The 27,175-nt window shown below is 54.6% G+C and overlaps 11 protein-coding genes across 11 annotated transcripts; 5 read left to right on the top strand and 6 right to left on the bottom strand.

The window, feature by feature from the left end:
* Positions 1 to 111: 111 nt before the first annotated feature.
* J4E90_001784 (uncharacterized protein) lies at positions 112 to 3,285 on the bottom strand (the record flags this gene model as incomplete). Its single annotated transcript, XM_051431368.1, has 5 exons — positions 112 to 1,005; positions 1,058 to 1,439; positions 1,489 to 2,100; positions 2,153 to 2,911; positions 3,056 to 3,285. The coding sequence occupies 5 exons, from the start codon at positions 3,283 to 3,285 to the stop codon at positions 112 to 114; spliced, it is 2,877 nt and encodes a 958-aa protein (XP_051294502.1).
* Positions 3,286 to 7,558: 4,273 nt separating this feature from the next.
* On the top strand, positions 7,559 to 8,608 carry CRP46 (60S ribosomal protein L16; the record flags this gene model as incomplete). Its single annotated transcript, XM_051431367.1, has 5 exons — positions 7,559 to 7,582; positions 7,711 to 7,843; positions 8,016 to 8,069; positions 8,158 to 8,416; positions 8,470 to 8,608. The coding sequence occupies 5 exons, from the start codon at positions 7,559 to 7,561 to the stop codon at positions 8,606 to 8,608; spliced, it is 609 nt and encodes a 202-aa protein (XP_051294501.1).
* Positions 8,609 to 9,410: 802 nt separating this feature from the next.
* Positions 9,411 to 11,237, top strand: J4E90_001782 (uncharacterized protein; the record flags this gene model as incomplete). The annotated part of the gene is made up of 2 exons (XM_051431366.1): positions 9,411 to 10,860; positions 10,924 to 11,237. 2 exons carry the CDS (start codon positions 9,411 to 9,413, stop codon positions 11,235 to 11,237), a joined length of 1,764 nt encoding a protein of 587 aa, XP_051294500.1.
* Positions 11,238 to 11,449: 212 nt separating this feature from the next.
* On the top strand, positions 11,450 to 12,077 carry J4E90_001781 (uncharacterized protein; the record flags this gene model as incomplete). The annotated part of the gene is made up of 2 exons (XM_051431365.1): positions 11,450 to 11,705; positions 11,743 to 12,077. The coding sequence occupies 2 exons, from the start codon at positions 11,450 to 11,452 to the stop codon at positions 12,075 to 12,077; spliced, it is 591 nt and encodes a 196-aa protein (XP_051294499.1).
* A 187-nt stretch (positions 12,078 to 12,264) lies between these two features.
* Positions 12,265 to 13,048, top strand: J4E90_001780 (uncharacterized protein; the record flags this gene model as incomplete). Its single annotated transcript, XM_051431364.1, has 2 exons — positions 12,265 to 12,268; positions 12,453 to 13,048. 2 exons carry the CDS (start codon positions 12,265 to 12,267, stop codon positions 13,046 to 13,048), a joined length of 600 nt encoding a protein of 199 aa, XP_051294498.1.
* A 2,029-nt stretch (positions 13,049 to 15,077) lies between these two features.
* Positions 15,078 to 16,491, bottom strand: J4E90_001779 (uncharacterized protein; the record flags this gene model as incomplete). Its single annotated transcript, XM_051431363.1, has 2 exons — positions 15,078 to 16,122; positions 16,274 to 16,491. The coding sequence occupies 2 exons, from the start codon at positions 16,489 to 16,491 to the stop codon at positions 15,078 to 15,080; spliced, it is 1,263 nt and encodes a 420-aa protein (XP_051294497.1).
* A 611-nt stretch (positions 16,492 to 17,102) lies between these two features.
* Positions 17,103 to 17,774, bottom strand: J4E90_001778 (uncharacterized protein; the record flags this gene model as incomplete). Its single annotated transcript, XM_051431362.1, has 1 exon — positions 17,103 to 17,774. One exon carries the CDS (start codon positions 17,772 to 17,774, stop codon positions 17,103 to 17,105), a length of 672 nt encoding a protein of 223 aa, XP_051294496.1.
* Positions 17,775 to 19,039: 1,265 nt separating this feature from the next.
* J4E90_001777 (uncharacterized protein) lies at positions 19,040 to 20,213 on the bottom strand (the record flags this gene model as incomplete). The annotated part of the gene is made up of 2 exons (XM_051431361.1): positions 19,040 to 19,740; positions 19,820 to 20,213. The coding sequence occupies 2 exons, from the start codon at positions 20,211 to 20,213 to the stop codon at positions 19,040 to 19,042; spliced, it is 1,095 nt and encodes a 364-aa protein (XP_051294495.1).
* A 1,022-nt stretch (positions 20,214 to 21,235) lies between these two features.
* On the bottom strand, positions 21,236 to 22,442 carry J4E90_001776 (uncharacterized protein; the record flags this gene model as incomplete). The annotated part of the gene is made up of 3 exons (XM_051431360.1): positions 21,236 to 21,338; positions 21,390 to 21,996; positions 22,337 to 22,442. 3 exons carry the CDS (start codon positions 22,440 to 22,442, stop codon positions 21,236 to 21,238), a joined length of 816 nt encoding a protein of 271 aa, XP_051294494.1.
* A 647-nt stretch (positions 22,443 to 23,089) lies between these two features.
* J4E90_001775 (uncharacterized protein) lies at positions 23,090 to 23,605 on the bottom strand (the record flags this gene model as incomplete). Its single annotated transcript, XM_051431359.1, has 2 exons — positions 23,090 to 23,323; positions 23,375 to 23,605. The coding sequence occupies 2 exons, from the start codon at positions 23,603 to 23,605 to the stop codon at positions 23,090 to 23,092; spliced, it is 465 nt and encodes a 154-aa protein (XP_051294493.1).
* A 1,228-nt stretch (positions 23,606 to 24,833) lies between these two features.
* On the top strand, positions 24,834 to 26,983 carry J4E90_001774 (uncharacterized protein; the record flags this gene model as incomplete). The annotated part of the gene is made up of 3 exons (XM_051431358.1): positions 24,834 to 25,413; positions 25,496 to 26,767; positions 26,820 to 26,983. The coding sequence occupies 3 exons, from the start codon at positions 24,834 to 24,836 to the stop codon at positions 26,981 to 26,983; spliced, it is 2,016 nt and encodes a 671-aa protein (XP_051294492.1).
* Between the last annotated feature and the right edge of the window lie 192 nt (positions 26,984 to 27,175).

Raw genomic sequence — 27,175 nt, 5'->3', positions numbered from 1 at the left:
AGCTGATGCACATCGATAGACGGGACTCAGCATGCTTCACAACAAAGCAGAAAACAAACGTCAAAGCGTTGATAGCCCCGTCCAGTGGTCCGCGTTATGTGAGTCGACGAACTAACGCCATCCATTTTGGCCAAATTGGGCATTGTTCAGCGATGACCTCCCATCATTTATGTTCATTGCAGGGTCCATAAAAGATTGCGACCAGTCTTCTTGATGCATCAGCTCATCAAAAGGCATGTTGCTGGATGTTTGCATCGGCATACCCTGCTGAGGTGGATATCCGCGGTATTGCTGGTTGCCCTGCATGAAATACATGGGCATGGAAGTAAGGATCTGTGCCTCACTGTCCATGGGTCGAGCTTGCGAATTGGGCGTGCTCGTGGGAGCAAACATGGCCGGGTGTCCTTTCATCTCCATACTGGTCGAGAGTTGAGGAGGGTGTCCGCTCACCGGGGTGCCAGTACTGCGGTCGAAAGTTTGTGGATGTTTGTTTTCAAAAGCAGTCATGGGCTGGTTGGGGTAGGCGAGCGGGTCGGCAGACGGAAACATCATTGTTGAGATGTCTGCGATCGGGACATTAAGACCTGACGGGTCTGCCAAAGGGTTGCCTAGGCTTGTTGGACCAAAGGCAGATGATGTCTGCTGCGAGTCATGAATAGGAGCCAAGCCAAAGCTCGGTAGGCTATCGTTGGATGATGTAGGTGTAAGGCCTGGCACACCATCGAATAGATTGGGGTTGGAGACCGAGTGTGCGGGATAAGAAGAACCCAAGCCGATGCTACCAAAGTCAGGGCCGCCAGACTCAAATGACTGGGCTTGGCCAGCAGTCTTGACATTGGGAATGCTATCGGGATAGGTACTCGCACGGCGGGGTGCGGCAGAGTCGCTCTGACCAAAGGTAGGGCGGGTGCCAAGAGAGTGCGGCGAGCTTCCTTGTCGGCGCTTCCTCGATGCAATGATCTCTCCACCATGTCTGATTGATTCCGGGAGACGTTCAAACATGCCCTGGGAAACATTATTAGTGTTGTCAGTCAGAAGAAACTAGTGCTGTGCTTACCTTTAGTGCTGTGCTGCACCTATCAGCGGCCAGGCTCCTCTTCGCGAAGTACGCCAATACGTCCTTCCCTTCCACTGCATCCCGTAGCAATTCAAAACTGGTGGGACTCTGTGGGTTCTCCAAGACGAAATACAAAATTGATACAATAGCGAAGAAGGTCGTATACATGGAAAACCAGTATGCTCCAGCCAATTGGCCGCGATTTCTCATCTCCGTGGAAATGTGGATGATGTTGCGCGAGACGTTAACGCAGGCAGAAGCGCAGGCAAAGGCCCTCTGGTCCACGGTGTTCACGTTGTACGATTGCGAAACGTAGTGTAGGAATGGCCGATAGAGTAAAAGCTGGGCATGTCCGAACGCCATACGGAGAAGTTGTTGCACCCTGCGTATATGTCAGCAGCTGCAAAGATGATGTTAGATATTCAGCTTACCTCCTGATGATTGGAGGGGCGTCGCCGCCCGGCCTGAGCGCGATAGGCAGCTCATCGAGCCATCTTGCTAGATCCTGTTCGATTTCGCGAATCTTGGAGTAGCCCACAGAATAGGTCACAGAGTTCTTGGCGCCTGATTGTGTGCCTTTGATAGGGTACACGTACTTGCAGATCTTGTTCAAGATTTGGACGAGACGCGTGTGGGCATTGAAGGCCGCCATGACAGAAATGCTTCCACTGGGCATGGGCAGAATCTCCGTCTCCGTAATATACTCGTCATCGACCTCAACTGGCCACTCTTGATCAATGTCCTCATCGTCCAGAAATCGCGGTAAACCGAGCATGGCCCCGACGTATGTGTCCATCCTTCGAATCACCCAAAATATGCGTTTACGTGTTTCCGCTTCGATGGGATTGAACTTGACGTTGAATGAACGGTGCAAGCCCATGCGTAGCGCAGAGCGCAGAGCAACTCCGATGTAAGCATAGCAAGTGCTAAGCTTGGCTGACGATTGCAAGAATTGGATCATGAAAATGATGGCTTGAAGTGAAGTCAGATCCCTGCAGTCAGTAATGTCCAAGAGCTGGCGCGAAGCTTTGAAGTACTTGAGTCTGGACCGCATTAGCATGGACGAAGCTCGCACAGGGAGACTTTGCTGCGTACCCCTCGTCGGTAAGGATGTCGTAGCTTGCTACATCGACCCCGGTGTCATTTTCGGAATAGAGTTTGCCCAAAGCTAGAACGGAGTAGAATAGAGGTAGAAAGCTAGTCTCGGCGCTGCCGTAATTCTCGGGAGCGACTTCGTAGAGACGGCTCATTTGCTTGTAAAAAGTGGGGAGATGGACGACGCGCAGCATGGCGCTGTACTGGATAATGGCGCTGTCACAGAGAATGCGTGCATTTTCCCGGCTGGGTAAGGGTACGTTGGACGGTGCTGTCGTGGATCCAGCGATGGAAAGGGAACCAGGAGAAGGCGGTTCGTAGGACATGGATTGGTGCCGGAGGGACGGCGACTCGTCCGAAGGGATTTGGAACATGTCATCGAATTGCCGCAGGCCTCTCATGAAGCTGAGCCCTGAAGAGTGGCCCTGGTAGTCCCATTTGCCCTCTTCGTCGAGATCAAGCTGGCCCGTCGCTTTAACCATGGCTTCCAGGTGCGAATCAGGCTGGTCTTCATTGTGGGCCGGTGCCTGGTGTTGCGCGATCCGGGGGTCTACAGGCATCACAGGAGGCCGCACAGCTGCTTGGGGCAGCTGTGGTAACAGGCCGTTTTGGAGGTGGGCGTCTATGGCGGGGTCATTCAAATCCACGGTTGGCAGCACCACGTGCAGTAGCGCCTTTGCGCGCTTGAGCTGGCTTTCGAGAGCCTCAATGTACTGGGGCGTCGCATTGCGGCGGCGGTTTGAGGGCTGGTCATAAGTACTGGAGGGGATCAGTTTTGTGTGCAGTAGCGAATCCGTCAGGGGACATTATTTACCATTCTGTAGGCTATTAGCTCGCATTCTCCCACGCAATTCAGTGTACACAGAGGACATACCATAGCTGTAGACAGTGCAATGGGTGCACGGCTGCTTGCCGTCGCACTTGATCTTCTTGCGCCGGCATTCGTCGCAGGCACGCGTCACTCGTCGTCGCTTCTGGGGTTGCTGTTTCGGTGCCTGATCGTCGCCGACGTCATTGGTTTCTGAGTTTTCCTCGCCAAACTCAGAGGCGTCTTCCTGCGGGTTGTCGAAGGGGCCCGAGCGGCCCGCGTCTGCTGGAAGGCTCTCAGTTGTCGTGAGGGCCGGAGAAGTCATGGGTGTCGGGAGGAGAGTGTGGCCAGCTGTGGCTGGGGGGAATGCTGCGCCTAAGAGCAAAGTGGTGGATGCTCGCGGCAGGGGTGTGTGAAGACGGCGGAGAAGCTTGTGGGTCAGGGATTAGAGTTGGGTTAGCGCCAGCGCATGGCACCGTCCCGCCCTTTGGACGCCGGAATCGAATCGTTGCTCTCCGCCGAGTCGTCCGCTTTTTGCTCCTCACCTGGCAGCCAAGCCTGGAACTGGTGCATTCATCTCGGCGAGCTCCCTCGACGCTTTCTGGAATTGCCCACGGACGCATCGCACGCTGCCAACTGCCCGCTGCCTCTGCACAGCATACACACCGCTCCTGCGGGCCCCACTTTCCGATAAACCTCCTCAGTGATACACCACTCTTGCACCTTGCCAAGTCGTCAAGCACAGCCATGCTCACCCGTGCCCTGTGGCGTCATACCGCTGCTGGCATGTGTCCTGGGGACGCCACCCAACAAGTCGTCGAGCCCTGCGTCCAAGCGAAGCCGAGCCTTCTCCATGGCTTTTGGAGCAACTCAAGCCGCATTAGTGGTCTGATCCGCCATTCCGTTGCAGTTCAGTCGTTCCCCGATATTCCTCGTGCGCTCTAAAGCCACTACTTCGAGCAATGATCAGCCACCGATAGACTCGCTTACGGCTGAGGTGTCGAGTGGCACCGTATTCTCCTGCCAGCCATCTGTAATACGGCCAAGCGAAGACAAATATTCACCCCAGATGTGGGCTCTTCGGTCTCTCATCCAGGGCGAGCTTCCGAAGGCCTGTCTCCCCACCAGCACCAACCAGCATGCAGCCTTGCGCGACAGATCTTAGCGCCGGATAAAGTCGCCATGATGGTGACAGCGTGGCTTGACTGCGGCTGGTGACCCTGCCCGTCGTCTGCAGTACACCGGCAGACAGACGTCGCACACGGCTCTGCCATGCCTGGGCTTCTCCCACAAACAGGAAATGCACAACAAGCGAAAGATTCACATCCGCATCCCATCTTTCGTGCGCATTCGGACAATCTCAGTCAATTCACTTGTTTCCCGTATCTGTTCGTTTTCGGGTGACGACCTTGAAATGTGCTTAAAACGTTCAGTGGGGCTAACTACCGCTTTAGTTTCCCCATGAATACAATCTGCCAATATTGTAGAACGTATCGACTCGCCAAGCGGGAAATCCTTTGAGATATGAGATATCTTGAAGGCAAACTCTGCTCAAGCAGGCTCGTTTATGCGTGTTCTGCCTGGCGCATGTCGCCTAATTCTCCACGACCGTTTGCGATGCTTGTCAACCGATCTCTCGCCACAACTGCAAACATGCATATATATGGATTCCCACGGGTAATCCTGTCGGAGGTACCGATGATAGACTCATGTCATACCGAGGTCCCTTGGCACTGCCACGCTTGCGGTTATGGAAGCCCACACGGTGGTTATTGGAACACCCTACGAGTTTTAGTGGTGCTTGTCTTGAGCTATGCGTGCCGACTTCCGGATGACTCAGCGGATCGCTTACTGCACCCACTTTCGCCCTTCGGGTGGTCGCGCGTTGACTCGGCGGGTGCACTGGCAGGTCACGATCAGCGTTTAATTCGAATGCCGTTGGCATTGGCATTGGGCTGATCGTATTCCTGCTCTAGCCACGACACTAGCCACACAGCCAAGAGGAAAACGCACGATATTTCCTGCTGATGGTCACCTGCCAATGGGCCAAGCTACGTCAGGAGTGGCGCAAAATTGTCTGGGAGATGGGCCAAGTCATGACTCCGTCTTGGTGAAACGTGGCTGAACAGGAGAATGTGTGCATGACGCCAAGCGAAGCCAGTCTCGCGATCGCTTTGAGGTGTGGCGCATGACGATGCATATGTCGTTGCGAGAAACCTTGCAAGGATGCTGTCCATGTGCTTAGCTTGCGACTTGCGCCTGTACGTAAAAGCCAATGCAACCTACAGGACGAGGGGCCGATCACCGGTGACTCGTCCGTTGGGGCTGTCAGGTAACATCTCGAATCGAGGCGTAGCGCGATGGACTATCAGAATATGGATTTACCTGAGGCTCCTTGGCTCTCTAACGTGACGTTCACTGCAGATCCATGCAGCCTGTGTGATCGACAATTTAAGCATCACACCCGCAGTAGGACCGCAATCGAGATGCGTTTAGTAAACCACGATCAGCGCACCCTGCAATGTGATGGTAATCACGAAAGAAAATTCTGTATTCTTGTCATGTTTGCCAGCAACAAGCTTCGGGCTTGACACACCCGTCATTAGTACCAGCTTCAGATTTACTTGCATTAGCTTCATCCTGGTCGTGAATCCGACCTCGGCATCGAGACAGCCATGAGATCCATCATCGAAACGTTTTCTCCATGCCGTGACGTAGTGGGCGATCTGGCTCCGGTACAAAGGTCGAGATCAAAACTACGGCTTGGTAGCACAGCCTAACGGATTAGCCTCCGGAATTCTGGACTCTGATTGTACTTGGTCGAAGGGTGAGCATCCTTATGACGAAATGAGTATGATTGTTAAAATCGGCGTTTTTTGGAGGGCTCACAACAGCATGGCTAACTCTGTCTGTATCCCTACCGGAAAGCGTATCGACGGCTTCACATAAGCGTAGGTTCGTCGAAATGCATGGCTGAGGATAGCGGTGTCTTACCTGTCCTCCGTCCGATGCACAGTCGGAGCGAATGACGAGATTGTGACAGATGTTGAAACTAATGGAGGATGCCGAAAGTAGTGAATGGGTTACCGGATTGGTTGGATAGCCCGATACTACCAGCCATTAGCGCCAGGCAACTATACATTGCCAAGATTTCTGTGTTGTAAATCGAGCATGTATACTACGGACGCGAGAGGCGGAAGTCATAGTATCCGCCGATTCCAAAAACCTTAAAGAAGACCGGGATGTACCGACTTTGGTACAAGCAGTCTGCGTCAACTAAGAGCTGTCAGCATCCGTTCAAGAGCCGTGATAGAGAATCTAGACCTACGGGCCGAGGCTACCGAATGCGTACGATCATTGCCTTGTGCAATACAATGGTGCCAACGACGAATGCATCCGCTTGCAAGTCGGGATATGCGCTTCGAGCATCATCAGCACAAGCGATGAGGCAGGGTGCAGCTATCGTCGAAAAGAAATTGCCGGGCGAGATGATGATGGCTGGCGAGATGGATGAACGCGTTGCGATAACGTGGGTCGTGATTGTTCTTGCAGACGCTTCTGCTTACGAGAACTGATGATGCGCGTAGTAGAGCTGGAAGGCGTGCCTGCCTAGCATGAGCTAGATGGGGCGCAATGTTCATTCTGCGTCTCAGTCTGGCAAGAACGAGAGCGTACGCTGTCGTGACCTTCTTCAATTAACAGAATTACCTCTAGGCCCTTCCCTTCAGCCCGAAAAGTATTGCGATGTATACCTTAGTACGGTTCAAAGACAGAGCCGACTGTACATTTGTGAGCCGCGATGTTCAAAGGCATCGGATACACAACATCGTCGCGCTCAGGGCCCTCGCTCGCTCTGTCCTATCTTTAACCAGAGCTGACCATCGCAAAAGCGCTTACATCGTTGCTGTTCAATATATTGAAGACAGACACATGCTGAATATCGATAGAGACATACGCATCTGAGTAGAGTATCGGATCAGAACGATGATGAGTGCCGGTCCTTGAGTCGGACTTGGAGTACTTGCAGCTTGCAGGTCGGCAATGTATCCAGATTTTAAGGTCAGCTTGGATTGGCATGGTCGCAGTAGTGGCAGCATCAGCAGCTCAGACTGGCGTAAAGGACTGTCGCAAAGAAGCACATGGAGTCGTGCGTTCAACGTGTAGCCTAATCACGCAGTAGAGATCGTTCAGCAATCTACCCCTCACCAGATCACACAGGCCAGATCTGAACTGTTATTGCCTTCGCAGTCGAAGCCGTACGATTAACCTCAACGACCCTGGAACGCGCGCGTCTGACATGACGGTACGAGCAGGCAGTCCGCCAGATGCTGCGACAGTTCGCCGCAGCGACATGCGTCCATTGTATCTGAACTGCTACCTCACAGGCGAGCGACAAGACGTGTGTTAGTTGTTGGCGTTGGCTGTCATGCAGACGTTGGTGATGGGCAAGCTCACCTCGTTGAACATGAAGTCACGCTAATGGGTCCGTGCACCACAAACTCGAATATTCAGTTCGCTTAGTCGAGCCACCTGGAATTCGCATCCATCGAGCTCTCCATCACGACAACTAACCTCACAGCACACCGGAGTCGAGCAAAATGTCGACATTCGAACCCGTCATTGTACGTACGCCCCGATAGACGCAGCCCGATATCCCAGGCACTGGCCTTCGCATGCCGCCGCGATGCCAGCCTGCAATCCCGTCAACACCACGCATCTTCCTTGGACGTCTCGCTGACAGCGCACGCAGGTCATCGACGGCAAGGGCCACTTGCTCGGTCGCCTCGCCAGCACCGTCGCCAAGCAGCTCCTCAACGGCCAGAAGATCGTTGTTGTGCGATGCGAGGCCCTCAACATCTCCGGCGAGTTCTTCCGCGCCAAGTGTACGTACACCCACCGAGCGAGCGAGCGAGATCAGGAGCAAGCCATGGAGTGCAATTGGTACATGGGGCTACAAGAGGACGATGTGGTCGGCGATGTGCACTTTGGCTGCTTTTTGGCAGAGCGGTCTAGGGACAATTTTCTGGCAAGACAGCAACTGACATGACCCTACAGTGAAGTACTCTGCTTTCCTGCGCAAGCAGACCCGTTACAACCCCACTCGTGGTGGTACGTCTCCCCGTCCATACATAGCGCATTCGCGGTCCAAGGTCGAATGTGCGCGTTACTAGCCGTCATGTGCTGACCCATCTGCCAGGTCCCTTCCACTTCCGCGCTCCCTCCAAGATGTTCTGGCGAACCGTCCGCGGTATGATCCCTCACAAGACTCCCCGCGGTAAGGCCGCCATGGAGCGCTTGAAGACCTTCGAGGGTGTCCCCGCTCCCTACGACAAGAAGAAGCGCGTCGTCGTTCCCCAGGCCCTGAGGGTGCTGAGGCTCAAGCCTGGACGCAAGTACTGCACTGTCGGCCGTCTCGGACACGAGTTCGGCTGGAAGTACCAGGACGTCGTTGCCCGGTATGTCGCTCCAATTCCTGCATGCGTGATCAGAAATGCTAATCCATACGCAGTCTTGAGGAGCGCAGGAAGGTCAAGGGTGCCGCATACTACGAGCGCAAGAAGGCTATCCGCCGGCAGATGGCTGAGGCCAAGAAGACGGCCACCGTCGACTCCAAGGTCCAGCAAGAGCTCACATCCCTCGCATACTAGAAATCGGCAGTCGATGAACAGTGTCGGTTTCAGTTTCGGTGACGTGGTTCGGCGTGGATTGCATTGGGCTCATGGGATGTTTATTTCCTCTACTATACTCCGACCATTCGAAAGGGTGTCCAGGCTAAAAGAGCACATCAATACCAGGGTGCTTACGTGTTCATGGGTCTCTTCGCGGTCGGTCTGCTGTGTCTTCAGGTACTCTTCCGGCTAGAAGCAATACGAAATGAAAAATCCCAGCTGATGTAAAGCATGGTGACGGCGTTGAGCATTCAGCAATAGACTTGTGGTTATGTTAATTCACTCACGATTCCCTTTATGCTTTGCATCCACCCTGCCGTGACAAGATGGACAAGTACCTTGCACAACAGCCTCGTAGTCCGATGTGTCTGCGATCCGACGCGGGCGGGAGGATAGGGTATGCCTATTGGCGCTTAACCTCGGCTGTGACGTCGTGCCGCACCGGAACCGGTACCCTTCCCCAGATTTCCCCATGGCTGGGAGCTTCAGGGTCGGCTGTCAGCCATTGCGCCCTGTGAGAAACGTATTAGACTACGTTGTTCAGAGTATCGCGACATCCTTCTTTCCGCCGTCGCGTACCCTTGTCAAAAATCGCGTCCTGCAGCCCTCTCATCGCTCAAGACCTCGGACATCTCTCGCATCTCGTCCCACAGCGGAGCTACTCCGCACTCTGGCGTCTGTAGCTTCAGCTCAGCTGGGCCAAACTGTAGATCGATATTTCCGTCGCGTGTATATAAGCTGCTGTTAGAACGTTGATCCACCAGATCCTCGTGCAGATACAATGGAAGGTGCTAAAGATCGTCTCAAGCAACTCGCGTCGCATTTCACGTCCGCCAACCCCGTCCCTGGGCCACCGCCCATCCACCCCGGCGACAGCCACGAATACCATCATCGACACAATTTCCACACCCTCAGCCCAACATGGTTCCTCTGGCGCGCGGCGCAAATCGAGCCAGACGCCATGGCAATATACCACAAGACGGCGAACGGCAAGATCCTACGGCGCTCTTACGCTGAAGCTGCGGACCGCGCACGAGGGTTGGCATACTACCTGAGGAAACACGGGTATAAGAGAGTAGGCGTATTGGCGACAAACACACCAGCATTCCTGGAGAGCACATTCGGTATCGCGGCGGCAGGAGGTGTGAACGTCGCTATCAACTACCGGTTGAAGCACGATGACATCAGTTACATCTTCCAGCACTCGGACGTGGACATGATCATTGCCGATGCTGAGTTTGTGGGCTTGTTGGACGAATACAAGAAGGAAAGACCAAACGTACCCATACTGATCGACACAGACACGGATGCGACAGAAGGCGAACTCTCTGGTCCTTTCGACGATGCAGTACTCGAGGGATTGAAGTACGATATTGAACAAGGAGGCAAGGGCTGGGCAGATCTGGAATCGCAGGCGAAGGACGAAGAAGACGTCATGGCACTCGCATACACCAGCGGAACAACAGCACGGCCGAAGGGGGTCGAATACACACATCGCGGCGTCTACCTTGCTGCCATGGGCAATGTCATCGAGTCTGGGCTGAACTATCATACTGGCCGCGCAAAGTATCTCTGGACTCTGCCAATGTTCCACGCGACGGGTTGGACATTCCCGTGGTCAGTCACCGCCGTCCGAGGAACGCACTATTGCCTCCGCAAGATCGACTACGCAGAGATCTGGCGCCTGCTCAAGGAGGAAGGCATCACGCATTTCAACGCCGCACCAACCGTCAACACCCTACTCTGCGCAGCGAAGGAAGCAGAGCGCCTACCCCAGCCAGTCAGAGTCACCGTAGCCGCAAGTCCACCGAGCGCATGGCTCTTCGAACAGATGTCAAACCTGAACCTACACCCCGTCCACGTCTACGGTCTTACGGAAACGTACGGTCCGATCACGAAAGGCTACCACATGCCCGAATGGGAATCGCTGCCCGAGAAGACGAAATACGATCGTATGGCACGGCAAGGCCACGGCTTTATCATGGGCAAAGCGACGCGAGTCATCAAGACTGAGCAGCCGGAAGGTGTCCTCAACGACGTGGAACGAGACGGCAAAGAAATTGGAGAAGTCATCTTCGAAGGCAACATCTGCGCAAAGGGCTACTACAAAGATGCCGAAGCGACGCGCAAGTTGTGGGAGGGCGGTTGGTTGCATACAGGCGATCTAGCCGTTTGGCATCCAGATGGAGCAATCCAGATCTTGGATCGTGCGAAGGACATCATCATCAGTGGTATGTTGTTGACTTTCCGAGTCTCACTCTTTTGAAGCGGTTTGCTAACCAAATGGCTCACAGGCGGCGAGAACATCTCTAGCGTAGCGCTCGAAGCCATGCTTTCCACGCACCCTTCCATCCTCGAAGTCGGCGTCTGCGCCGTGCCGGACTCACACTGGGGCGAGCGGCCCAAGGCTTTTGTCACCACAAAGGACGGGACAAACAGCGACACGTTGGGCGATGAGGTGATTCAGTGGGCCAAGGAGAACAGCAACATCAGTCGCTTCATGGTGCCCAGGGAGGTCGTGGTGGTCAAGGAACTGCCCAAGACGAGCACGGGGAAGATACAGAAGAACGTACTCAGGGAGTGGGCGAGGAAGGGCAGTGTAGAGTAGCTGTGCTTATGGAAAACATATCATACCTCCTCCACGGAGCCTCTCGGTCGCAAACACAGATGCAGAGTCATGTGTCTGCACCACGCGTGAAATCTGAGCACGTGGTGAAGCAGCGTGGTAAGGGAAGCAATCGATGCTACTTCTCCATTGAAAAGGAACTCAATGAGCCTGCGGTACTGACTCAGATGTCAATTACTCTTAATCGATCCATTATGTTTTCACCTGACGGAGCTTTCATCAACACGAGCGAGATACTCAGCGATGCCGAGGCTCAAGCCATCCACAACAGAGTTCAGGACGAGGTTGCCGCTGGGAATATTGCTGACGGACGTGTGGGAAAGTTCAAAGACGATCCTCAATCCGCAGCAGCTAAAGCATATGCCGATTCAGAAGTTTCCAGGCGACTGCGCGCGGCTATTTTACAGGCTGAAACTAAAGCTAGGGCCGGACAGGGAGATGAGGATGCAGGTAAACATCCCTCGCTATTCTGCGTAATGCTGATCAGCTGACTCATTGGACGATTCTGAAGCATCTGCAACACGACTACTGGAACAGTACAAAGATTTTGTCCTCTCCAAGCTGCCTGTATCAGAGGAAGTTCAGAGCCAGATACGCGGGCTGTTTCAACAATACGGTTGGCCAACAGTCTGGCAGTCTCTTGACTCAATCGAGGGCTGCGGAGATGGTCCTACATCGACTTGGCAAGATGTGGACAATGACCTGCTCGTGAGGCTAGGGGACGAGAAACTGCTGGGAATGAACAAGATAGCAGAGTACGTTTTCATTGGTATGCGAGTCAGTCAGTGTCGTGACCAGTATAATTTTCTGACAACGGAATGAGAGGGGGGTTTAGAATATGTGTATAGTTTCGCTGTATACACACTGAATTAGCTGAATTGGCAAGATACTGTCGTTATGACCCTTCGCCGAGGATCGCACCTTCTGTTGAGGGTCACAGGAAGTGCCGGTACGATCTCAATACCACGTGCCCCCCTACAAACGAAAGAGTACCTAGGTAAACACCAATATGAGTCCTACGTCAACGTAATATCTTGGGTCGCAATGATACGTCGTGGCAAGCATGACCCCGTCCTACTGACTGATTTCGCATCAAGTTTGCATGTCAGCAAACAGAGAGTCATATATAGCGCTGAAGCCAACCCTTGTGTAGTTCCTAACTAATACCTATAATGGCCTCCGCATCATCTAGTGCAGACGTTCCCGCACCAGGCCCACAACTACCTGGCGACCAAGCGCTAAACGACGTCGAGGAAATCCGAGATCTAGTCGCACGACGCAACAGAGCGCTCGACTCGTTAGACCTTGATCAACTCGAGAGAGATGGGTTACATACGGATTTGAGTGAGATAGGTTGGCCGGTATCTCTTTGCAAAGGTGGCTCACAGACAGCGAGGCCGAAGAATGAGTCGTTCGATGTCCGCGACCTCTATGCGCTACTCTGTATCATGCGGCACATGATGATGCGGCACAGCGATGTTGTGACCGGTGACTTGCGTCTCTTCTTTAAGAATCAGAACAGCAAAAGGTTTGGCAATAAGTGGAGCAATATGCAACGAACATGCAGCAAATATTGGAAGGAAGCAGATGACAAGGACCTGATACAGCTGTACGAGGGCGTCAACAAGACTTTCAAGGATATTGCTCGAGAGAACTTCGCAGAGTTTCGAGAAGCCGTGAGGAGCTTTTCGGAACCGGATATGCAGATCGAGATCGCGTTTCTTATTGCGAAGAAAAGGGAAGTGAAAGAATCCGACGATGACGCAGGTAACAGTGCTGGTGACGGAAATTAGGACGCCAGGGGAGAACAATCCTGTGTCGCTGCCTCAATTGAAACGTTTTACGGAGCTGTAGTCAGCAGGTACACATATCTGAGGTAGTCTCTTATTATCAGGAGGTGATGTCGCCGGGGGTGGGAGAGATGGATGCTGGCACGTAGCTTCCAATTCCACGATCGCTAAGATTCTGGCGCGAGCTGCTAACCCAACTGGACGTGTGACTTCCGTAATCCCAATAAGCTTGGAAGGGCGTTGATCTCCAGACAACTGAGCTGAATCACACCAAGCTGTTGCATCGACGCCTTCATCGCAACATGACCCTTCTTGTCACCATAAGCGTTCACATCACCCACCCGTGAATCCCCACGAACACCACATCGAACCAAGCCTGCGCCGCCATGAACACTACTGCCCAATTCGGTGTCTCAAGCCCTTCACACCACATCTTGTATGCCTGCCAGATCGCCACATGAGCCGCTGCCAGCACCGCCTTCCCAGCAATCGCAACACCGATAGTGATCTTGCGCTTGAGAACCGAGCCGCTTTCTTTGTCATGCGCGATGAACACGAGATAGGCGACCCAGAAGCACGTTGATACTACGAGAGAGATGGATGCGAAATACGGAAGGAGGGGCGCAGTGCCGGGATGTGGGGTGTGAGGCTGCGTGAGACGTCAATAGAGGACTATCAAATCTGGTTGATTACTTACAGGATCCGCTTTTGTACCACTGCTTCGACTTGCCCAGATGGTCGCAAAGATAGCGCTGACACAGGAGACAAACACGAAGAGAGCATTCATCAGCGCGCGAGCGGCATTGGTGTGCTTTGCAACAAGACGGTATTCGCTTGAGCGGGGGCGCTGGGTGGCTGCCCCGTAGGAAGGCAGGAGAGGTTATTGTGACATGTTTTGTATTGTGTACTGCGTATGTCTTTGATACTTGCTGCTAATAGAGAGAGTGTCCAGTTTGTGTTGGAGCTCTCGAAGAGAAAGTGGGGTAAATAAGGCGTGGTGGTACAAGAGACCAAAGCTCAGCCTGCCTGTGCCACCTCGAAATTCCCTGCACGTACTCAACCGCCGTACGTATCCTATACCCCATAGATCAGGCTATCAAATGGGTTCCAACCAGGCTCGCGAAGGTAGGCTTCCATCATGAATTCCCCAAACTTTGCCACGACCATGAAATCCCACCAAGCTTGCCCTGCCGAGTAGATCCAGAGCAGAAAAGGCACCCATGAATCTTCGTGCAGAGCTCGGTGATACCAAAATCCTCCCAGGCAAGCCGAAGCGCATCCCACTTTCCCCATGATCGAAACTATAACCACGAAGCAGCGATGTGTTGCGCAAGCGGTCACGCTCCTGTCGCGCGCAACGAGAACAAGGTAGGCGATCCAGAAGGTAGTGCAAAAACCGAGAGCAAGACCTATGCAGAGGTATAGGAGCAATGTCTTCTCAGTGGGCGGACTGACAGGCTGTTCACGAAAATTTCAGTGTGCGTTCTAGATATTTGAGGCCCTGAAGAGTCTGTTACTTACTGTTTGATCGCTGTCCGTACTGTATGGTAACGCCCAGATAGTGGTGAGCATGGCGATGACGAAGAACATGCGTACGAAAACGTTGGCGATTTCCTTCTTGATAGTCATTGCTCTCTGGATACTGCAGCCGCCGAGAGTGTGCTCTGCTACACTCTCGCCGCATTGTTGATAATGGCGGGACTGCGGCGCTTCGTATGAACCTGCCAGTAGCGGTTCTGTTGGATCCATCCTGGCAGTCAAGTCAGAAGTAGTGTGTTGATGTTGCTTTCTGGTAGAATTGCAGGCTAAAGAGTGTGTAGTGGGGGTGGTGCGGTTTGATTGCGTTGACAACACAGCTGACTAAAGGTCACCCACCCTAGATCGAGCTCAGGGTCTAAAGCTCGTTGAAGAAGAATCGTGTTCTATATCTACTGTACAAGAATGTTCTATCGGTCTTTTGATCTACAGACACAGGACCGCACCGAAACATCCTTTAGTACTCTCAAAAAACTCGAACGTATACTCACAGAATCTATCGTTTCCTCTTCTCCTCCTCCAACTTCTTAGCCGCAGCCTTCTTTGCCTTCTCCCTCCTCCCCACCGCCGCTTCCGCACCAATACCGCCAAACACCAGTCCAACACCTAGCCACTGCATGCCGGTAATCTCATGACCGAACCACCACACACTCCAAACCATGGTCAGCATCTTCCTCGTAACTGTTACTGTAACAAGCAGCAATGAGCTGAAGTGGGCTAGGGTGTGGAAGATGAAGACCTGGCCTATAGCGCCACAGGCAGAGAACATGAGGACGTCCCAGCCGACAGCGGGGTATGTGGTTATGAACGAGAGCGCATCGGATAGTTCACCGGATGAGGAGTGTGGGTCAAGGCCAATCCAGCCAGCGAGGGGCGTGGAGGCAAGGAGAGGTGTGATGAGGAGGTAGGATACTGTCAGTGCTGTTGACATGATGTTCTGGGCGCACATCATCTGGGGTCCGGTGAAACCTTTGAAACTGCTGAAAATGTGATCTTGAACCGTGTTCGTAAGGCCGTCGAAGAGAAGATTCACCCCGAGCAGAATTAGACCAATAGTTTGCGAGGCGTCAGCGCTGACACCCTTCTTCGCGGCCTTCTTCGCCGTGGACGGGCTGTGTAGTGTAAAGACCGCGACACCGAGGGTTACGAAACCGACGACGGCGTACTTGTACATTGGGTATCGCTTCTGGAAGAGCGAAATGTGGAGGAACATGACCGGGAGCAGTTTGCAGCTCTTGGCTAGGATGAAGGTGACGTAGTCAATGTGCTTGAGACTTGCGTATCCGAAGGGGGACGCGAGCGATGATGTGACGGCGATTCCGAGGAGCGGCATAAGGATGTCCTTCGAGGGGAAGATGGGTAGCACCTTGCGCACGCCGGTCTTGGGGTCTTTCTTCGCGGACAGGTTGAGGTAGAGGAGGCCGGTGATGGCAGCGAAGGCGGATTGGACGGTGTTGAGGAAGATGGAGTACGTGAAGCGCTGGTTGCTGGGGCCGTGGGTGGTGGTTGTTAATCGCTCTTGGATCCATGCCCAGGTCATGCTATCATTTGTTAGCTATGTTCCCGTCTAACGTAATATTGTACATTGCGACCTCATACACGAAAAAAGCTGAACAGGTCTGCAGCCTACATTGACGTAAAAACGTACAAAGTAGGCGACGTAACGTCAACGTAGGCTCTAGGGTGACTTACAAACTTCCATATATACCAGCGACACAGATTACCAACTGGAACAGCCCTGCTTCCTTCTGCTCCTGAGGGTTCCGCGCATGGAGCTCTGCTTGCTCCTCCAGCTTCTGCTCGATCGAATGCACCGCACCGTCCAATTGATGGACGCCATCCAATTGGTGCTGCGCATCTCCCTTCGCGTTTCCATTCGTCTCATTGACCTTGCGCCGAGAGGCTTCCATTGTGCGTGCTGTATCGTGGGTATCGCTAGTGACGTCGTGGAAGTTGATTGAGGAAGGCGCGCGCCGCGTTCGTGTTGGGGCGTGTCGCGCTGTGTGTAAAGGAGTGGACTGCGCGATGGGGGTGCGCGAGGAATACAGAGAAACAATGTTTCTTGAGCGACGGTGGGTCAGTGGAAAGTGTACACCTGGCTTTAGGTTTAGATTACACCTGCGCCATAGGCAGTTCCTAAGCTTCAACCGTGGCATCAATTGACCGGGGCTAAGACGGAGTTAACCGAGCACGGGCCGTGTTTGAGCCTCAGGGATCGACTCGACCGGGGCGCGCCACCCACTCGCTAGTGTGTGGAGCGAGCGCCGCTTCACTGCGAGCTGGAGGAGCACACACATGATGCAAAGGGCGCGAACCTGCCGACTGAGTTTTCATGGGGTTGTGTCATTTATTGTGGGAGAAGGTGTCTACGCATAGTCTGGAAAAGGCATCAAAGCGTTCTCCGCGCTTACCGCTCCAGCCGTTCATAAGGTCGTGAAAATATGCTCGCTAAAAAAGAAGATCCAAGGTCAAACGCCAGCAGATGCAGCCCCCACTCTGTTCCGGGGCCCAGAAGGCAAGCTCACGCCTCACCTCTGACAATCTTCGAAACAGCGCTCTTGACCAGCACCCACATTGGCCCAGCGTTGACTTCCTTGCCGCCGCCCTCCTCCATCCCGCATTTCCTCTTCCACGCATCTCTCCACCCTCGCTCTGTATCCTTTTGCTTGAGCCTCATTAGCTGCCCCGCTCGCTTTCCTTGCCTTCTGTACCCCGCCATGAATGCGTCCCATTCTTTCCTCTCCTTGACGAAGACGACTACTCCGTTTCCTGCATCGATGGGCTGGCTGCCTCTAGATAGAATCCGCGCCTCCCACGCGCTGCCCATGGATTGAAACGTGAAGTTCGCGCTATGCAAGACGTAGTAGCGCTTCCGCTTGCCGAACTTTGACGCAGCGTTGGAGGAGGGCGTGATCCAGTGTGTTGCGCGTGAGTAGATGCCGTCTGCCAGTGCTTCGTGGAGAAGCTCTGAAGGGATGTACTGGCGGCACTGAAGGAGCAACTTGTTACGGAGCAGACTGATGTCGATGTCTGGGTGGGCGGTAGGTATTTGTGGCGAATGAGACAACAATGCTTTGGTCTGCGTACGCGTTGATCGCGCTGGTGGCTTCGATATGCGTCCTGATGCTCGAATGACAGTGACTGGGTTGCTGAATTGGTGAGGGGTAATCGTCTGCGTTTGGATGGGCGCCATGATAGTCGTGGTGCTCAGTTGAGAGTGGTGTGTGCTTTGTAGGCGGTGTCAAGTCTCGCAGGCTTCAAACCGTGAATCCGTATGGTGTCGTCTGGTAGGGAAGTTGTGGATGGAGTAAGGAATATTGTGGAGGAGCAGAAGCGAGGCAGAGAGGGAACATGCGGTCAAGAAATCATCTTTAACCATCATGCACCCCTTCCTAGAACAGCTAGCTCCTGAAAAGAAACAGCTACTACCCAGCCTTCGGAAATCAGTCGGGGTGCCAAATCTGTCTCTGCCCTAGTCTACCGCCTGCCCGCGTCTGGCGTCTGGGCGATCCTGGAAGGATTAGCGAGGCACACGAAGCCTGCCTGCCGAACCTCACCGTGGGCGAGCATCCCGCGCCTGCAGCGTTCGTCTTGTCGTTCGAGCTTGTGCTGCTCCAAGGACTTCTTTGACGGAACACCTTCCTTTGACTGCTGAACCCTCTGTGGAAAGCTCAGTTGTTGTGGCGAAGACATCGTGCTCAGGTGCTCAGCGTCCGAGCGTGACACTAATGACGTATTCCCGATTGGAGGGTCCAACGGTTCGGAACATCTGGGCAGCCTCGTTCTGCACGTGCAATGCTGCACTCATTTCCCCTTGGGCAGCACCATCATCAAACGTTCGCAAGTACCACATCACTTTAGGAGTAGTTCGCAGTCTAGACACTATCATCGTAGAATTCTAAATATTGGTAGTAGATGTTGTTTGTTTGTATCGGAGTGTCGGTAGGGGAGCAAGGGAGAGGGAAGGGTTTCGGGTAAGGAGTGAGGGAGTGATTAGGAAGGTACATCGGAGTGTCGGAGTAGAGCTCGGGACGTGGTGAGAAGCTTCTCACTTCTTCCCAACTCTTCTTCGCCAAGAAAACCCAAAGATGGATGTCAGAGCTGCTACCCTTGAGCAGATGTACTATCCGGATATCAAAGGCCATAACGTCATGACATTCGTGAGCCGCTCAGCGTGCACTCAGTTCTCTCTCGACAATAGTAAGAAAAGTAAATAATGCTCCAGACAATCCGTGGTATCCATCAGTAACAGCAAGTAAGAAATTCAGCAATTCCATGCTTTTGTTGTCGGTTTTCGTGGTCTCCGTTTCGGGAGACATGAATGCAGATGGCGACGGACGTGAAGAGCTGGCGACTGGTAGCGAGGCCTGCACGGCCTCAAGCTATCTTGCACCTCCCAAGAGGGTTGGCAATACCCAACGGCGCCGACGTTGGGTAGCAGATGCGCTAGAGAACGGTCTACTCCTGGGCCTGGCTGCGGCGCATCTTCTCGGCCTCCAAGTTCTCGTACAGCAGATAGAGAGCCTTCTCATTGGCACTGGCACTACCAGTGATGGTGAACATGCGCTCGCCGGTGTCATCATGAGGTGCCTTGGCGATGGAGATGCGGGCGTTGGACGTCTTGCGGATCTCGCTGATCTTGCTACCGCCGCGTCCGATGATACAGCCGACCATGTCAGACGGGATGCTGATGTTCTGGGTCTGCATCTCTTCGCCATCCTCGGTGTGCGTTGGGGGCGGGGGCCTGCTGGCGGCATCGGAGCCAGATCGTCGAGAAAAGGCAGGAGGCGAGTCACTGAAGTCAGCGCCGTGACCAGTGCGGTTGTACGAGCGTCCGCCCATACCACCGGCGGGTGCGCCACCGCCGTTGGACAGAGGGACCGGACCAGCACCAGGCTGAACCCTGACGGCGGGGTTGTAGAGGACAGTGCCGTAGCCGCGCTCGTGGTCGTCGATGAGGCACTTGCCAATCTCCCAGATAGCCTTCTCGATACCGCCGGGCGAGCCCTGGACTTCGACGATGCGCTCGGTGGACTGGGGGAGCATCTCCTTCTGTGCGACCATGCGTACGCCGGAGGCATCCTGGATCTGCTTGATCTTCAGGCCCTGGCGACCAATGATGGTGCCCATTTGGTTGTGCGAGATGAGCAGGCGGATGGCTACAGAAATTAGCTTGGTATCAGCGCTTGTACGCAGCCATGTCGCTAGGAAGCGCCGGGGTGTCGCAATTGTACGTACGATGAGTGCCGTCGGTGCGGATAACGCCGCCCATGCCCATAGCAGGGGCGCCCTCGAGCAGGCCTTTGGCGACTAGGCCATACGCCTTGGAGATGCCAGAGAGACTACCGGTGACAGAGAGGACGCGGTCGTGGACACCTTGGACGACCTTGCTGACACCGGCGCGCACGCCAGTCTCGTCGCGCAGGTCAGCGACGTTCTTGCCCGCCTTGCCTATGATGACTCCGGCCTCCTTGGACGAAACAATGGCTCGGAGGGTAAGCTGCGACTCTGCGTATTCCTCTTCGGTGCGCGGGACTACTTCGCCCTCGCCGTCCATGTTGAGGCGGTCCAGCTGGTCGGCGACGCGGCTAGCATCCTGACCGGGGCCGGGTTGAGGTTCTTCTGAGGACATGTTGTGGGGATGGCCTAGGAACGGGCTGCAGCTGCGGTCAGTGACGTAGTTTTGCGACGCGCGCACTATCGCAATACTCACAAGAGAAGAGGGTGGGTCGCGGAGACAGAGAGGAGAGCTGGGTGTGCTGCGGCGGACGGGGAGGCGAGGACGAGTCGAAAGTGTCGAGGCTATCGTGCTACGTATCAGCAATTGTGTCAAAGGCTCGTGTTTGGGAGTGTGCATGGAAGCTACTCACTGGCGACTACGGAAGTGGCGGGGGAGGTGGTCGGTGCGGGATAGCGGACAGATAGGTAAGAGGGGGAGGGAGCAAGGGTAGGTGGGAGGGAGCGGAGAGGAGGATTGGGGGACGCGTGGGAGAAGAGAAGAGGCGTGTTGGCGGAACCTCTCTGGAGCGTGCAGATAGAGTGGAGGTAAGGTGACGGAGGGGAGACGAAGCCCTGGGTCTGCGCAATATTAGGGCGGCAGGATGTAGCTTTCCTTAGCGAGACGGACGAGCCTTGCCCTATTCACAGACATTGCAGGTGCTGGGAGGCACTGCAGGGGATTCGGCGCAATCGCTGTCCTCGTGCAGCAGGCGGCACTGAATCTACGGGAGCAATCACCATGCATGGCCTGCATGCCGGCGTGAATGCATCAAGCTGTTCGCAACTCTCGCGCGCCCCATCACCGAACACAGAACAGAATAGACCCCGCGTGCACGAGCCCTGAAAACGGCCAAGGCCCCGCGAGGATGCAGCTAAATCCAGCATTTTCAGGGTACTGGCTAGCCACGACTAGAATGTGAATGTATCGTGCCGCTGAATTCGATGATTGGCTGGGATGCGCGGGTTTTCTGCCTTCCATTGTTCGATTGAGACTAGGCCTTCACCACGCCTACGTATGCAGCGGCCTCCCAACACCACCCAATGCGCGCTCACACATCAACCAACGCCAGCTCGTGCTTTATCCACTCTCTCAAACGCCGTATCATAGCCTCACACCGCCTCAACACCACTCAATGCAGTCAACCTGCATGCGCCCTACTTTTGCGCCTCGAAAACGACCTTCTGCACCTTCATCTTGTCGAACAACTCGTAGCCCTCAATGGCGTCGCTCAACGGCATGACTTTATCAGCCATAAAGCTGTCACATGTTAGTCAGCGACTTACACTCCTGCATTATCATCAAACTCACCCAAGCTTATCCTGATGCCTCTTCAAGCTGTCAAGTGCTTCTTCAAAAAAACTTCTCACAGGGCACCTTCCCATCTGAACTCTGACGTTCTTTCCATACGCCTCATTTCCAGACCAGGGTATCTCGCCGTTGTGGACTCCGACCGAGCTGATGACGCCCCAGGGTCGGATCAACTCGTATCCCATTCGAAGCGCAGGAGACAGACCGACCACTTCGATGACAATGTCTGCTCCACGGCCGTCTGTGAGCTCCTTGACGCGCTTATCGAGACCCTCGCGATCAGTCTGGAAGTTCCAGGGTTCCGCACCCAGTGACTTGGCAAGTTCGAGGCGCGAAGGTACTGAGTCAACAGCGAGAATGTGCTTTGGCTTGTAGTCGGTGATGTTGCAGAGCGCGCAGAGAGCTACAGGACCACAGCCAATAAGCACAACGACACTGTCCTTGATTTCCTCGGGAGTGGAATGTTGGAAGCCGTTCTTGGCTGCAAACATGCCTGTTGGAAAGATGTCTGCCATAAGAACCAGTGCCTCGTCTTTGATGCCAGGTGGTGCTTTGACGGCTGTGGAGTCTGCGAGGGGAATCCGGACGTATTCTGCCTGGCCACCGTCTAGGGCAGGGCATCCAAAAAGCTGACATTTTACGCATCGCGAGGAGAAGCCGTGGGTGCAGTAAAAACACTCGCCACAGCATGTTGTGAAGGGAGAGACGACATGGTCGCCAACTTTCAAGGTCTTTACCGATGAGCCTACTTCGTGAACGTGACCGGTAAACTCATGGCCCATCACAAAGTCGGTAGCAGATGGCTGGTGACCTCGGAAGACGTGTAATTCGCTTGGACTATATGTCAGAGATGCTCTTGTTATAGGTGGTGACTTTCAGTACCTGCCGCATAATGCCGTCTGTGAAGAATAAGAATTAGTGGGAGGTGATGGTATTGATCAGCATACGTGCCTTTTCAACCTTTACGATAACATCTCCTGCATCTTGAATCTTCGGAATTGGTCTGTCTTCAATCACCACCTTCCCCGGTCCCTTGAATACGACTGCTTTCATGTCGTGCCTCTTGGTATGTTGTCAGAAGTAATTATCGTTATTGAAAGTCAAAAGAAAAGTTTGTGATCAAGAGATTCAGGAGGAAAGCAGATGTAATTCAAAAAACTGCATGCAACCAAGTGGAGCTTGTGGACTAAGTACAGGGCGCACGCCCTGACGACATCGGAGGCGCGAAATGCTCCTCGGTGATGATGTGGTGTGGTAGCTCCTACCCCGCCAAGGTTCGACTGCGGGGTAGAGAGGATGGGCAGTGAGAGCACATTGGCTGCAGGCGTGTATAGTAGCTTAGATAAAAATCGCTAAGATAGTACGCGAATCCTGAGAGGTTGATCAAGGAATGTTTCGACCCGCGTCTTGGGTTGCTGTCGGGTGCCCCGGTTCGCGACGGACTCGGACGAGCTTGAAGCTCGACGTAGCTCTCCGCCTCCTTCCGCACCAGTACTTCAGTATATCGATAGGAAATTGCAACAACGCTATAGAGTGCAACATACCATGTGAATCCACATGAACGCCTTGTCCAAAGCTCACCAAAGTCCAAGCGTGTAAACACCATCCGGGTAAACAAGCCGTATCGCAGTATCCAATCCAAAACTCCCAGCAAATGCCCTTTCAATATGACGTCGATGCTGCGTAGTAGAGTTCCGTCTTCAGGTGACGGTGCACAGAAGCTCTTCCTCCAAGATGAACTTGCCCTCCTTGTACTTTTCACTGGCTTCATACGCCTTATCGTATTTCCAGCCGACGGTCTCCTTGCACTGGCGGCAGTGGATGTCGCGTACTATGTGACGTCCCGTGGTCATGTTGCGCTCGTTGGGGTCCGACTCGGTGATATTGACAACGGTATCGAAGAGGTACGCCTTGCCGTGTTGACCGCGGAAGTTCTCATGACGGTTAGCGATATGACTACATGTGGGAGTTCAATATGCGCTCACCCTGCTGAGTATGTCGTCGTGGTTGGAGAGATGCGTCTTGCAGTTCTTGCAGCCGTAGATGCGCGACGTGGTCGAGTTGAGGTAGATGTTGTACGTGAGGCCCATATTGATGGACAGGCGATCCGACGCGTGAATCGAGGGCTGCTGCTGCGTGGGAGTTGTGTCGAGACCGTGGCGGTAATCAGAGCGGTAGTCAGAGGTGGCCACTCGTTGTTGGTCGCCGCCGGTCATACGTGCTGTTGGCGCGGGTGCAAGGGGAGAAAGGTGGCGGGGAGCTAGCGGTGAAGCGTTTGAGGGGCCGATGGTTGTGGCTCCCGCTGTTGCGCCCAAGCGCGATTGCTATCTTGAGATGTGGAGTGAAGCTTTGGACCTGGAGGTGACGGCGCGGTCCCTGATGGCACGTGCGCGTCAGGTGGGCGGGATGACGAAGACGAGGGGCACAGCCGGGTAAACACTTGGGCAGGGTTACTATATGGTATGAGATCGGATGCTCTACGGATATCTATGTGGCATGTGCTGTGACTTTGTGGAACCAGGTAACGAGTTCCGTGGGAGCCTGACAGCTACTGAGCTAGTGCATGGTGAGATGGTGTGTAGTCAGCTGGTGACGCACGTGAGGGCACGCTGAGCTGAAATACCTAGGTAGTCCGGATACAGTCGTGTCAATGGGAACCGAGAACATGAACAGTCGACTAAATGGAAAGCATCCTCTGCATCAGATCGTTGACAGACACCCTGTGACAAACCACAGCCACGCCAATTTCCTGTTCGGGGGATCATTGTCGGTCTTGCTGCCTTTGAACGTCTCTCCGCAACGGCGAGTCATCGTATAAGCGCTTGTCTACCTCAAGTCATCTTCTCGGTGTTGTTGTTGCCATGGCCGAGTGTGTGCATGCACCTGCAAACAGAGAGCGTTTTACATTGGCACACAAAGAAGCAGGCTGGTGGTTGAGAGGCCAGCGCATCGACGATAAAAAGGACGATGAGCGTTGGTAGTGGACAGACTATCGCATCCCCTATGCAAGGTATTGTTGTCGTCTGTTGATACTGCGCGTCCCAGCCTCTCTCCGCGGATTGGGCGAGTCGGATGCCCCACTCGAGGTAGTCCTGGAGTCCCACAGCGTATAGTCGTGTGTCGAGAGTGAGAGAAAGGTAATTGCAGAGCGTTTACCGCTTCCGCGACGTGCCAACGGGCAGTAAGTCGGTGCCGCATGCAGGGCGATTGGCGTGGTAGGCGACTATCAGCCCAGCCTTCCGATGCACGTCCGCTGCGGCTTGACTCTGTGGCAGAAGTGCTAGCGGGCTTAACCTCGCTGATATGGAACATTCTAGCAACGTTTTTAGGACCAAAATCCCAGCTTAATTTTTATCCGCCCTGGATCTCAACCAACAGTCGCTGCAGCCAGACTAATTTTCTAGTGACACCGTCCAGGCCGCTATCCTTCCGCAGCTCGCCCCCATGGTTCTTCCCTCCTTCTTCGCATCCTCAAAGAAGTCGTCCAAGACCAGAGATATCCCCAACCTTGCCCCCCGACCCTCCCCCCAGGCTAACTCAGGCACCCCTCCTGCCTCGCCTGACAAGCACACCCACTCCAAGGTCAAGGACCGGGAACGCTCCTCCAGCCGCCGCTCGAGCTCCTACTCGTCCAAGCGCTCGTCCAAGTACGACCGCGACTCCCACCCGCTAAACCTCCCGCCCGAGGAGCGCCAGCGCCTGTCCTCGCAGATGTCCGCCATGGACCAGCCCACGCCCCAGCCAATGGACGTGGACCGGGACCACTCGTCCTCGCCCGCCCCCTCGAGCCCCGTCGCCGACACGCCCAAGACGAACGGCAACGGCGCCCCCGACGGGCCTGCTCCTCCACCACACCGCTACACCAAGAGCCCGCCGCCGCCCACTGCAAACTACGCCGCGACCCCCGAGGCTGCCACCCCGCCCGCTGAGCCCCCGACGATAGACGCCGAGGAGTACAAGGCGGCCGGCAACAAGTTCTTCAAGATCAAAGACTACCCGCGGGCCATCGAGGAATACTCAAAAGGTGCGTAGTGACACTGCCCATGCTCTAGCCGAAGCTTTGCACTACAGTACACCGGGAGAGCTTCTGGCTAACCAATCCGCAGCGATCGAAGCCGACCCCAAAAATGCCACCTACTACTCGAACCGGGCCGCCGCCTACATTTCCGCCAACAAGTTCTACGAGGCCATGGAGGACTGCAAGATGGCCGACGAGCTGGACCCCAACAACATGAAGATCCTCCTGCGGTTAGGCAGAGTATATACTAGCCTGGGCCGGCCGGACGAGGCTGTGCAGGTGTACGACTCCATCAATGCCACGGCCAAAGACAAGCAGCCCGCGTTGACAATGCAGAAACACCTCCGCATGGCCGAAGACACATCACGGAACGAGGGCTCGGGTTCCATGGTCATATACGCCCTCAACGAGGCTGAGAAGGGTCTTGGCGCTGGTGTAGACAAGCCCCGGAAGTGGCAGCTCATGCGGGGAGAGGCACATCTGCGCATGGGCAATGCCAATGCACTCGGAGAGGCACAAAACGTAGCCATGTCGCTACTACGGTACAACAACCAGGACCCTGACGCCCTCGTACTGCGCGGCCGCATCCTATACGCCCAGGGCGAGAACGACAAGGCTGTACAGCACTTTAGACAAGCACTGGCATGCGACCCCGACTTCAAGGCCGCTGTCAAGTACCTGCGAATGGTGCAAAAGCTGGACCGCATGAAGCAAGAGGGCAACGCTGCCTTTAAGTCCGGCAGGTACCAAGAAGCCATCGACACCTACACGCAGGCACTCGCAGTCGACCCCTCGAACAAGGGCACAAACTCCAAGATCCTACAGAACCGAGCCCTGTGCCATAGCCGGCAAAAGAGCTGGAAACAAGCCATTGCAGACTGCGAGAAGGCCCTCGAGCTCGATCCCAGCTACACAAAGGCACGGAAGACCCGGGCGAAGGCCCTGGGAGAGAACGGTAACTGGGAGGAGGCTGTACGTGATCTCAAGGCTATCCAGGAAGAGAACCCATCGGAGCCTGGCATTGCTAAAGAAATCCGCGATGCCGAGATGGAGCTTAAGAAGAGCAAGAGGAAGGACTACTACAAGATTCTCGGTATCGAGAAGGACGCCACAGAGACACAGATCAAGAAGGCATACCGCAAGCTGGCCATTGTCCACCACCCCGACAAGAACCCAGACGACGCGGATGCTGCGGACAGGTTCAAGGAGATTCAAGAAGCACATGAGACTCTGAGCGACCCACAAAAGCGCGAGAGATACGACTCCGGCGCTGATCTTGTCGATCCCAACGACATGTTCGGCGGCGGAGGCATGGGAGGAGGCATGGGTGGCATGGGTGGCGGCATTGACCCAGAGATCCGTAAGTATTCTCATGTCTATGAAAGAAAGTTCACGACTAACGCAATTCACAGTCATGCAAATGTTCGGCGGCATGGGCGGAGGTATGGGAGGCGGCCGCGGAGGGGGAGGTGGTTTCCACTTCAGCTCCGGCGGCGGTGGAAGTCCGTTTGGCGGCATGGGTGGCATGCCCAGCGGTGGCCGGAGAGGAGGACCGCCCGGTGGTTTCCCCTTCTAAACGCCCCGATCATACCCACGTAACGACAACCACCACCACGCTCCGTTTTAAACACATCATCCGACCTTTGATTCGTGTGTATAGCCTTGGCAGAACATTTCCGACAGATTTCATTCATGGCGTTGGATACAGGAGATGCGCGAGCAGTAGATGCATAGACGGTCGTTTGGATCGCTCTCCTGTATTTGGGTG

The sequence above is a fragment of the Alternaria incomplexa genome, assembly GCF_024043165.1.
Source record: "Alternaria incomplexa strain BMP 0042 chromosome Unknown scaffold_2, whole genome shotgun sequence".
Lineage (NCBI taxonomy): Eukaryota > Fungi > Ascomycota > Dothideomycetes > Pleosporales > Pleosporaceae > Alternaria > Alternaria incomplexa.
The sequence above is the reverse complement of the archived record's forward strand: the minus strand, read 5'-3'. Positions and strand labels throughout refer to the sequence as shown.